At 37.3% G+C, this 12,323-nt stretch overlaps 1 protein-coding gene across 8 annotated transcripts in view; it reads right to left on the reverse strand.

The window, feature by feature from the left end:
• DMXL2 (Dmx like 2) overlaps positions 1-12,323 on the reverse strand; it is a 155,151-nt gene that overhangs the window by 110,497 nt on the left and 32,331 nt on the right. For 6 of the 8 annotated variants that reach the window (XM_027570131.2, XM_027570130.2, XM_027570128.2 and 3 more), the window contains exons 4-6: positions 12,067-12,145; positions 11,061-11,196; positions 10,349-10,415 (exon numbers count right to left, since the gene is read on the reverse strand). In XM_027570131.2, coding sequence (XP_027425932.2) covers positions 10,349-10,415; positions 11,061-11,196; positions 12,067-12,145 — 282 coding nt within the window. The remainder of the gene's footprint in view (positions 1-10,348; positions 10,416-11,060; positions 11,197-12,066; positions 12,146-12,323) is intronic. The other 2 variants (XM_027570133.2, XM_027570132.2) reach the window with 2 other exon arrangements.

Genomic DNA, 12,323 nt, shown 5'->3' on the forward strand with positions numbered 1-12,323 from the left:
ATCCTGTCTTAATTTTCTGGATAGCATTTATTAATACATGATTTTTTTTGTCTTTCTTCACTACAAGTTAGGCTGCACGCACACAGCAAGCTTGTCTATCCTCTTCATCACAAGATTGCCAACATATAAAACAGCTCAGGGCATGTGGTGTTCAAAAAAATATTTGCTAAACACATGAAGGTTGTTAATTTCAAGTAAAATTCCAAATTAGTTTTTCAAAAATGCACTATGAAATAGAGAAAGACAAATTTTATATATATATGCATATATCAAATATACACAAATATTAGAGAGTCTACCATGATGTGAATACAGCTATGAGAAGGTTCTTGTATGCTTTGCAATTATGAACTACTGAAGTTCTGAAGTGCATTTCTTTGATAAATTTTCTATGATAAAAGGTACATCAGACGATATATATGTCAAAATACGTGTTTTAAGGGAAGACCTGACTGTATACAATAGTGCCACTAATTTTATTTGAAAGAGGGTAGTAGGAAAACATGCTTTGAATGCAGGATAACGTGCACAACATTGCCCAAACTGATGTCAGAGCAATGACCAACTGGGAATATGCTACAGCTGCATTCCAGAATGAACTAGAGTAGCTCTCTGATCACACTGAATTGGTCCTATATTAAATCATCACAGCCTCACCTATGACAGATTCATTAAATCAAAGGAATGACTAATCTTACTAATCATCTGTGAGTATATGGTACCCTAAGAAACATGAGTAACAAAAAGAACAAATCTGTGGGTATGGCAGGTTTTTTCATGGTCAAGTTTTAGGAGTAGTGGGATGCTAGTTTTTAAAGATCAAAGCTTTAAAAGTGACTGCCTAGTTTTAGAGATCAAAGGCAAGAATTATCTTCTTTTTTAAACAATTTTTCCTGAATTCTGGTTAAGTTTTCCTTTTATTAACCATGCTTTCCAGACATTATGGAGTTCTTCTTGCATCTCTACATTCTACCTGGAAATATTAAATATTAGGGTTTATTAATTTGTAGGCGATTTAATTGGCTTATCAAGTTTTTCAGTGTTTTTAAAATCTGTTTTCTTCCAGTTTATCATTATTTATTTTCCCCCATTATGCTTTGGTTCCCTACTATCTACCCTGCCAAATCGTTTAGATAGCTCTATTATCTATGAGGGGGAATAAGAGGAAGGGGAAGCAGAGGGGAGAAAGTAGGGAAAAGGGAGAGAGAGAGAAAGCCCAAATGGCAAGGAACTATTAGCAGCCTCTAGGACCTGAAGGAGGCCTCCAAGAGTCAGGAAAAGGCCAAGCCCTCAGTCATACACCTACAAAGAAATAAATTCTATCAACACCCTGAGTGAGCTTGGGAAAGGATTCTGCCCTACTCAAGTCTCCGGGTGAGAATTCAGCCCCAGCTGGTGCCCTTTACTACAGCCTTTAGAGTCCCAGACCAGAGCACTTATCCAAGCCACGCCCAGACACCTGACCCGCAGAAGCTGAGCTAGTAAATGTGTGGTTTTAAGCAGCCGTCTGTGGTCATTTGTTAATGCAATAACAGAAAAGTAGTACAGATTCCTAGTGATAAGTGTTAGTAGCAAAATTAAGACAGGAAAAGGAATCAAAAGTATAGTGGGAGGTGGGATGCACTGAGAAGGTGACACTGAAGGCAGTAAAGGGAAAATCCATGCAGGTCTCTGGGGGGATGAGTTTTCTGGGTGGCGGTGGGGGGAAACAAGTGCAAAAGCTATTTTTTTTTAAGATTTTATTTATTTATTTGACAGAGAGAGAGAGAGAGCACAAGTAGGCAGGCAGGCAGGCAGAGGCAGAGGGAGAAGCAGGCTCCCCTGATGTGGGGCTCGATCCCAGGACCCTGGGATCATGACCTGAGCCGAAGGCAGACGCTTAACCGACTGAGCCACTCAGGCGCCCCAGTGCAAAAGCTATTTTTAGAAAAAAATCACAGTGGGTATGTGGCTGAAGTCAGGTTTCCAAGGAGGAGAGTAACAGGAGATAAGGTCAAAGAAATAATGGGAGATGCAGTAAGCATGGGACAGGCCTGGAAAACCATCATAAAGACTTGGGTTTGTAATGAATGAAATGGGAAACTTTCTGACAGCTTTGCACAGACGAGTGACACTATCTGACATACATTTTGAAAAGATCACTCTAGCCACTGGTTTGAAAATACACTGTACAGGAGGAGCACAGCACAAGCTGGGAGAACCAATTAAGAATTTAATACAGTAATATGAGTAATAAGTGATGGAGGCTTCAAATAGATTATGACCATGGGGGTGGCACAGAAGTGAGCAGACTGTGGATGCATTTTGAAGGTAGAGCCATCAGGGGAGTAGGGGGCAGGGGGCAGAGGTCAGGAGTTCCATTTTAGACATGTTTACTTGAAGACATGTATTGGTTTTATATATGTATGTGTGTGTGTATGTATGTATATGTGTGTGTGTGTATATATATGTAGATAGATGTTATATATATATATATATAAATATATATATTATATATATATATATATATATATAAACAATCAGCCTGGAGTTTAGAGGAAAGGTAACAAGCAAAAGATACAACTGAATGCACTTGAAGCCATGAGACAAGATGACATGGCCCAAAGGAGTGAGTATGGTCAGAGGAGAGGTCTAAGAAATAAGCCCTGGGGAACTCCAACATTTAAAAGTCGGGGAGTAAAGGTGATATCAGCAAACTAATGAGGGGCAGCCAAAGAGTTAAAAAGCAAATCAAGAGTGACCCGTGTCCTGGAAGTAAACTGAAGAAAGTGTTCGAGGGGAGGAAGCAACCAACTGTGTTAAATCATGCCATTGGGTAAGTAAGAACTAACCACAGGATTCAGTAAGAGGAACTCATGAATTACACTTTCAGAAGAGTGGTAGTGAGTATGCAGAACAGAAAATGAGGAGAAAAACTGGGAGACAGCAACTCTAAGCAACTCTTGAAGGTGCCATAAGGGACAAGGAAATGTAACCTGACAGAAGGTGGAGAGAGGGTTTTTGGTTATTGTGGCTGTTTGTTTCAGAATGGGCATGGGCAAGATCATAGCACGTGTGGCATGCTATACTGTATTAGTGAGCTTGGGCTGCCATAACAAAATACCACAGACTGGGTGGCTTAAACAAATGTTTTCTCCCAGTTCTGAAGCCTGGAGGCTGAGATGAGGTTGCCAGAATGGTCGGATTGGTAAGAGCTCTGTTCTTGGCTTGCAGATGACTACCTTCTTGCCGTGTCTTCGCATCGCAGAAAGAGAGCAAGCTCTCCAGTGTCTCTTATAAAAGTACTCACTATTCCTATATTAGGGCCATGCTCATGACACCTGATTTAACCTCAAGTACCTTCCCAAAGCTCCATATCCAAATACCATCACATCGGGGGTTAGGGCTTCAACATATAAATGGGGGTTGGAGTTAACATATGCCAATGTGGTGACCAAGGGGAGAAGGGAAACTCATGGAGAAGAGAGGAAACAACTGCAATAGTGATGCCTCTGAGTAAGCAGGAACAGATGGGAGCTAGCAAACAAGTGAAAGAAATGGCCTTGGACAAAAGCACAGACAGTGGGGCACCTAGGGCGCTCAGCTGGTTGAGCATCAAGTCATGATCTCAGGGTCGTGAGATGGAGCCCTGCATCAGGCTCCATGCTGGGCATGGAGCTTAAGATTCTCTCTCTCCCTCTGCCCCCCACCCTGCCCCCGCTCACATGCTCTCACTCTCTAAAAAAAAAAGGCACAGACAGTTTACCCATGGCAGCACAAAGGAAGGCAGGACATATAGGCCCAGATGTCAGGAAGCGAACAGATACAGGTAGATGGTAGGAGCTTACCAAAGTTCTCTTCTGACTGCATCTATTTTCTCAGGCAAGAACCCACAGTAAACAAATGCTGAAGCAGGCAACTGGACCGTCACAAGGGAATCTGCCAATACCCAATGGCACAGAGCTATGGTTTTAAACACCTACCCAGAGACAATGCATAGAGTCCATGCAAGGTAAGAAGTCACATCAGAGGCAGCTGCATGACCCCAAGAAAACCACTAAGGAATATCCCCAAGTGAAAGGATGAAATTGAGGGAGGAAAGAAACCTCTGAAAAGGGATACGGTAAGGAAGGGTCTATCTACACTACACTCTGAGTGGAGGAGGAAGACTCCCCTGGGCATTTACAACAACAAGGCAGGCCCCCCTGATGCCCAAACTCACACTACCTGCATGGCACAGCATCTTCCAAGTTGAGAATTTAGTTTGAGTTTGGCTTGCCCCCCAGGTACTTGGCAGAAGCTAAAAGGTGGCACTCTCAACCGAGGTCTCAAAGAATCCCCACAAACACACTTGTAATAAACATTTTCTCAGTGAAAGACAAAGTGAGCTGGTATGGCCTTGCTACCCAATATACCCAGGCTAAAACCCCAGGTCTGCCTTTTCACTAGTTCTAACTTCTCCAGGAAGTTCTCAAGCTGCAGTTTCCTCTTCTATAGATCAAGGAGAGTAGTGCCTGTCCCACAGGCCTTGTGGAGGCACAGGATCTCGTACATAACACTCAATCATTAGTAGCTGCTGTCATAGTAGTAGTAGTAATTATCCTCATCACAAACTACTTGCAAGTTTTACTTAATAATGAAAAATAAAAGTTGTCACCCACCAGTAAAGTACTCCTACACCATCTACCCTCACCTCCAACATAACTGAACTCAACTCTAACCCATTCTCTGGAAAACTCATGGATCAAAGAACGAATCACAACAAAAACTGGGAAAATGTATGCTTAGAATAATTATGAAAATAATACATATCAAAACTTATGGAATTAAAAAAACTTGTGAGATAAAGCGAAGCTTAGAAGGAAATTTACAGTGTTAAATGTATATACTACAAATAAAAAAAGGCTGAACATCCATCCAAAAAGTTTTAAAAAAAAAAAAAACAGAACAACTGAACAGAAATAAAACAGAAAAGTAAACATATAATACATAGGTCTACAAAACCAAAAGTTAGTTCTTCAAAAAGACTTACAAAAACTGATAAACCCTTAGTGAGAAGAATCAAGAAAAAGAGAAGGCATAAATATCAAAAATGAAAATGAAATCATCACACATGTATTACAGATATTAGAAAGATAAAACGTTCCACACAATTTTATGCCAGTAAATTTGAAAACTTAGATAAAACTGGCAAATTCTAGATAACTTACCAAAACTGACATAAAAAAGAAATATAAAATATAAATAGCCCTATAATTATTTAAAACCTAAATCTACAAAGAAAAACTCATGGTCCAGATGGCTTCACCAGCAAATATTTGAGAATAAAAATACATCAATCTGTGGGGCGCCTGGGTGGCTCAATTGGTTAAGCGGCTGCCTTCGGCTCAGGTCATGATCCTGGGGTCCTGGGATCGAGCCCCAAATCCGGCTCCCTGATCAGCAGAGAGCCTGCTTCTCCCTCTCCCTCTGCCTGCCACTCTGCCTGCTTGTGCTCTCTAACCATCTGTCAAATAAATAAAATCTTTAAAAAAAAATACATCAATCTTTGATATTGGTTCATTATTTGTAACAAATGTATACTAACATATGTTAAGAATAGAGGAAATTGGGTGTGGGGTATATGGAAACTCTCTGTACTATCTTCATAATCTTTCTGTACATCTAAAACTATTCTAACATAAGTTTATTAAAAAATTAAATATCCCACACTTTAAAAAAAAACTACATCAATCTTGCATAAACTCTTTCATAAGAGTAGATAAAAGGGAACTTTCCAGTCCATTTTATGAGGCCAACATGACACTGATATCAAAATCTGTCAAGGACATTACAAAAAAAGGAAAAATTACTTGCCAGATTTCACTCTAACACACAGATCTCACAAATCCTAAACAAAATATTAGCAAACCAAATCCAGCAAGGATAATACATTATAATCAAGTTGAGGTTATTCCAGAAACACAAGGTTTATTTAATACTTGAAAATAAGTCCATCGATTTCATCTTATTGAAAGAGTAAAAGTGATAACCTCAGTAGATTCAGGGAAAATATTTCCTAAGATTCAACATCATTTGTGATTTAAAAAAAAAAAACTCTAACAACTATAAATAAGGAAATCTCCTTTTTCTGAGAAAGAACAACTACAATAAACATAATAATTAAAGGTAATAAGTGAAAGGTATCCTTAAAGACAACTACTCTCACTTCTTTTATTCAACATTATACTAGAGGTCCTAGATACTGTAATAAAAAAAAAGATATACAACAATTGAGAGTTAGAAAAGATGAACTAAAACTCTCATTATTCATAGAAAATAAAGTTATGACATAGAAAACCAAAGGAGTCTCCAGAGGGTTTATTAGAATCAGTGACTATGTAAGGCTGCTAGGTTTAACTCAATATACCAAAAATTAATTGCATTTCTATCTACCACTAACAATTATGAAATGAAATTTACATAATGATGCCATTTATAACAACATTGAAAACATCAAATACCTAGGAATAAATCTAATAAATGCTTAGGGCCTCTACAAAAAATATTATAAAACAATACTGAGAAAAATAAAAAGTTTTAAAATAAATGAAGGCCTATGTTGTGTTCATGATGGGAACTCAATTGTAAAGATGCCAATTCTCTCCAAACTGACCTATTGAGTCAATGCAGTACCAATCAAAATCACAAGAGATTTTGTTAGTTTTTTTAAAACTTATCAGGCTCAGGGCCCCTGGGTGGCTCAGTCCGGTAAAGTGTCTCTGCCTTCTTCTTAGGGTCCTGGGATCCAGCCCCATGTCAGGCTCCCTGCTCAGTGGGGAGTCTGCTTCTCCTCGGCCTTTGCCCCTCCCCCTGCTCATGCTCTCTCTCTCAAAAATAAATAAATAAAGCCTTTAAAAAAATAAAATAAATAAATAAAACTTATCAGGCTCATCCTAAAATTTACACGAAAATACAAAGGGCCTGGCAAGGATGTGGAGAAAAAGGAACCCTCGTGCACTGGTGGTGGAAACAAAAACTGATATAGCCACAGTAGAAAACAGTATGAGGTTCCTCGAAAAATTAAAAACAGAAATACCGTATGATCCAGTAATTCCACTACTTACTGAATCACTAATTTGAAAATAAAAAGGGCCAAGAACAGATAAGATAATCTTAAAGATGGGAGGACTTCCTCTACCAGATAATCAAGGCAATTTAAAAGCTATAGCAATTAAGACAGGTGGCTGGTGTAAGAAAAGGCCAGTGAGAGAAAATAACCCAGAAACAGACCCACATAAATATGGACATTGGATTCTATGACAAAAGTGGTAATACAGAGCAATGAAGAAAGAAGAGACTTCAATAAATTGTGCTGAACTGGAGATCCATACAGAAAAAAATCAAACGACCTCTGCCTCAAACCATATCCAAAAATTATTCCACATGAATTCCACATGAATAAATGTGGAAGACAAAAACAAATGTCCAGATTTTAGGTCACCAGTTCTTTACCTGAGGCCCCCAACTCAAGGGGCCTAGGGAAAGAATTCAAGATAGAAAAGATATTTTTTATATATCCTGTATCCACTCATGTCTTAGCATTTTAGTGTGCCAGTTCTAACTGACAGCATCTACATATCTTTGCCTGAGGTTTTCTAGTTGTTTTTGAGTGCTGAGAATTAATGCCCTGCCCTAACTAGCCCCCAACCAACAACCAATGTGTATGAGGAACACTGGCTCCCAGAATTGCCCAGACATCCAAGCTTGTTCATCACTTGCGTGATAATGTACCCCTTATGAAGCACCCTTGCTTCTATGCCTCAAATCCAGTGTATTTCTTGGTGATCATCTCCCTATTAATTACTTATACTGGAATCCCTGTCTCGGGATCTGCTTCTTGAGAAACCCCAACTAAGACCCAGGGTTACCATGAACTTGAGTGGTGAAAAACAATTACTTCTCTATTTTCATAACTGCTAACTGAAAGAAATGCTAAATTTCAGTTATGAATATAAGCAACAAACCAAAGTAGTATTAGTGGCACCTATGACTTTATCTCTAAGAGAAATCATAGATGTCTTAGTATTACAGGACAGTTTGTGTAAATATCTCAAAATGTTTTTTGACACACCTTGCTACCTTCAAATCGTTAGTTATTAGTTCACTAACAAACTGCACATGGCTGCAGTCTTTCTGTCTACAATATTGTGCATTCTTCCTGTCTATAATCTCACCTGTTGAGCAACTGCCTCTGGGCCAACTAATTACTCAGGACAAAACGGTTCAGTGGTTTACAACTAGAGATTAAGTCAAAAAGGGTGAATCATGGTGTTCTTGGAAAACCTCTTCTTCCCTTGTAGTGTAATATAAAAGTTTTAATTCCATATACAACAATTAAGTACAATTAAAACTTTACCTAGTGATTTTTAAATGTAATTTTTTGTTACTGAAGCATTAACCCAGAAGTACATGATAGCAATTATCACAAATTTATTTTTTAATATCTTGAAGCTGTATTTCAATAACTTTATGGTACAATTTTTGTAAGTTCAAAACCATGCAAAACTAAACATTATACTATTTGGGAATATATACATGTGAAACTAAAAAAAAATGAAATAAGACATAAAATGCAGGATTCTGGTTGTCTGGGTGGGAGGGGAAAGAGAAGATGCAAGCAGGATGATAAGGAACTCATCAGTTTATGTTCTTTGTCCCAAATCAGTAGTAGGTACATGTGTATTATTATACTACATATGTTATATATATATATATACTTCAAATATATTCCTTTATACTTATAAAATATTTTATAACTTAAAAATGAACATTCATGGAATAAGAAAAAAAATTCTTGAAAATTAAAAATGTGATAGCAGGAAAAAATTATTTCAAAGTGAAAGCCGGGTGATGGGTATTAACCCATACCACGACATCATCTTGAAATTTCAGAACACCAGGGATAAGGGGAAGATTTTAAAACCTCTACAAGCTGGAGATGGGGGAAGTGCAGTCCTAATGGCACTGTACTTCTCAAATAGCAATACTCGTAGCTAGATGGCAACAGAGCTAGGACATAAAAAATTCTCAAAGTTTCAACCCAATTCTATGTCCAGCCAAATCAAACATAAAAGAAGAATAATTGTTTAGGCTTTGCAATGCCTTAAAAATTTTTTTGCCCATTCACCCTTCTCAGGAACCTACTTAGAGGGTATCTCCATCAGAGCAAGGAAAGAAGATAAATGATGCTAAGAAACAGGGCAAAGAGAATCTCCTGAGGTTGGTAAAAGAAAATTCAAAAATGGTAGCTCTCCTATTTTAGGCTTGGAGAGCAACTAAGCCAGAGTGGGGCAAAGAGAACACACCTTTTCAGGACACCTCCTAGGTGGGATTACACCACCCAGCGGAGATCCAAAGACAGCCAGAGGTTTTCAGATGAATTAGGTATATAGAAAATGAAGCAAAGAATAAAACAAAGTAACTGGTAACTCCAAAGTAATTATTCTGTGAAGAGTATTTTACACAATCTTAATAATGTGAACATTTACCCAAATAATGTGAGCTATCTACAGCAGGAAGATAGGAGGAAAGAAAGTGAATACGCGTATGTGGCAAAAGTGGAGATGGGGACAACAGCTAGAGGACTCAAGTCTCAGCTTCCATAGCAGGAAGGCAAGAGAGGATACATAACACTGTAAAAGGAAAACAAGTTAAGAAATGGGAGCATAAGCAAGTTATTTTAGGAACATAAAAGGAAATACCAAAATACACAATTTGATGAATAACTGTCTCCAGGACACAGGAATTAAGAACGGGGTGAAAGGAGTGCTTCTGGGATGCCTGGGTGGCTCAGTCGTTAAGCGTCTGCCTTTGGCTCAGGTCATGATCCCAGGGTCCTGGGATCGAGCCCCACATCGGGCTCCCTTCTCAGCAGGAAGCCTGCTTCTCCCTCTCCCACTCCCCCTGCTTGTGTTCCTGCTCTCGCTGTCTCTCTCTCTGTCAAATAAATAAATAAAATCTTTAAAAAAATAAAAATAAAAAAGGAATGCTTCTTTGCATTGTGAATCTAGTAGTACTATTTCGCTTTTTAAATTAACTTACATATACTATTCTTTAAACATAAAAGTTAATTTTAAAAAAAATGTAAGTTTTAAAGAAAGGTCAAATAATAATAAGAACAACAGCAGCAGCAGCAGTCCTTTATTTTCCCAAGTGCCTACTACCTATGGGGAACATAGCAGATCTTTCACAAATAACTATCACTATTCCTCTGACCAGCTTTGCAGAGTAGGATTATCCCAATTTTACAGATGAAAAACCTGAAAATGGGAATGAAAAAGGAACGTTTTTAATTGTTGTTTCTTTTATGTTTTATTTGGTTCTTTACCTTTCCAGCAGTAGCAAAATATTCACCATCAGGGGACCATTCCATCAAATGTACAGACACTGAGGTTCTAAAAAAACAAAGTTAAACAGTCAGCATTTTTAAAATCTGGAACACTGTATATATAAATGGTCAAAATAAGATTTTCTTAACAAGAGTGTTTTCTAAAAATAAAAAATTTCACCTCCCCAAAAATACAAATTAATTAATAAAACTAATCTGAAGTTCATTTTGGGGATCCAAAGAAGAATGCAATCAACATGCCTAAAAGATAGCTTCACCTATATGTCCCACCAACATCTTCAATATAACATGTTAAAAACTGAGCTCACCATCCTCCCTGGCTAATCGGTCCCCTTCACATAATCCATACTGTCAATGGTATAGCCATTCTTCCACTTAAGAGTGACTGGTAACTTTCATCCCCTTCCCCATCCCCATCCCCATCTCATCCATTAATGAGTAATTCCCACGTGTCAACCTTATCTAGCCAAGTTTTGAGGTTATAACTATGAAAATATTTTTGCTGTTTTTCAAACAATCAACTGCAACAAAGACTGAAGGATAATATTATAATGGGTTCTGGTTAGAAAAGGTCCACTTTCTAAGCTTCTAAATATAATAGTACTGTCAAAAAATAGAGATCACTATGAAAGGGAATATATTTTAGGAAGCTTTTTTTTAAATTAATGAACAGAACAACATAGATACAAACTTGCACTGCCAGATGCACTTCCAATCATTTAAAACTGGAGGCATTTTATTATCAATTTCTTCCTCCTCTTCCAGAATGTCATCTCCTGGAGGAGCCCACAACTGAATAGAATCAGTTGCTGTCAACAATCTGTTATCTGAAATTTAAATAAAGTTCTGATGAATAAGCAAGGATTATCTGGAGAAAGAAATGCATATGCGGGCTTGTATTTAGGTCTATAAACTACTCTGTGAAAAATAAGCAATACTGTCTATGAAAAATACTTGGGGCATATCCATTTCAAATCCAAGAATCCACTACCCAAGAGAGAGTAGTTCTCAGGAGAGACTTGAGAACAAAAAAGAAGAGCTTACTGGCCAAGAGCTAAAGAGCTATTTTGTATCAGGTAAATCTAAAGAAAGGAAGAAAAGGAAGGAAGGAAAGCAAAGCAAGGCAAAGCAAAAGTACAATAACAAAACAAACCCAAAAAGCTCTGATATATAAACACAGAATGTTCTCAGGATATAACACTTAACTGAAGATTAATGGATTAATGGAATTTGTTTCTCTACATGGAATACAGAAATTACCTTCATTAATCATGAATGTAAAAAGAGGCAACAGCTATTCTCATTAGAGGCTTCTAATCTTTCAAATTTAAAGACAATAATTTCCTAAAACACAAATAATAAAACAAGATAGGGGGGTTTTTTAGCCCTATTTCTGATTTTATTTCTTACTAAATACAGTAACAGTAAAGGACAGCACATGTTAACTAAGGAAACAAATCATCACTGTTTCTTGAAATAAGATATTCAAAGGCAGGGGGGAAAAAGCACAGAAGTAATAGTAAATTAAGCACTGTACAAAGCAGTGTATACCGAGAAAAAAAATACACACTCATCCACTAGCAAAAAGAAAATACACTACTGATAACTTTCTTATTATGAGAGACTATTGTAATTGTAATCATACATTTAAAACCAATATTTACTCTTTATAATTTCTAAATATAATCACTAAATACCTTGAGGGTCCCAGGCTAAATTGTATGTCACAGAGCTCAAAAAAAACTGCCCAGTTTTAAGCCACTGACACTTGAGTTGCTGAAACATAGAAATAAAAAAGAAAAACAGGTTTTTAAAGTAATATCCATAAGTACTCCCATTTTATCATTTTGTTTGACTTAAGACCTTATGATCTAAAATAAAGGTATAAATATTTCACTATTATTTTCAAAATATTGTTTCTAAAATAACTTCTGATAGTTCCACTTATTATTTA

Source organism: Zalophus californianus, chromosome 6 (assembly GCF_009762305.2).
Source record: "Zalophus californianus isolate mZalCal1 chromosome 6, mZalCal1.pri.v2, whole genome shotgun sequence".
NCBI lineage: Eukaryota > Metazoa > Chordata > Mammalia > Carnivora > Otariidae > Zalophus > Zalophus californianus.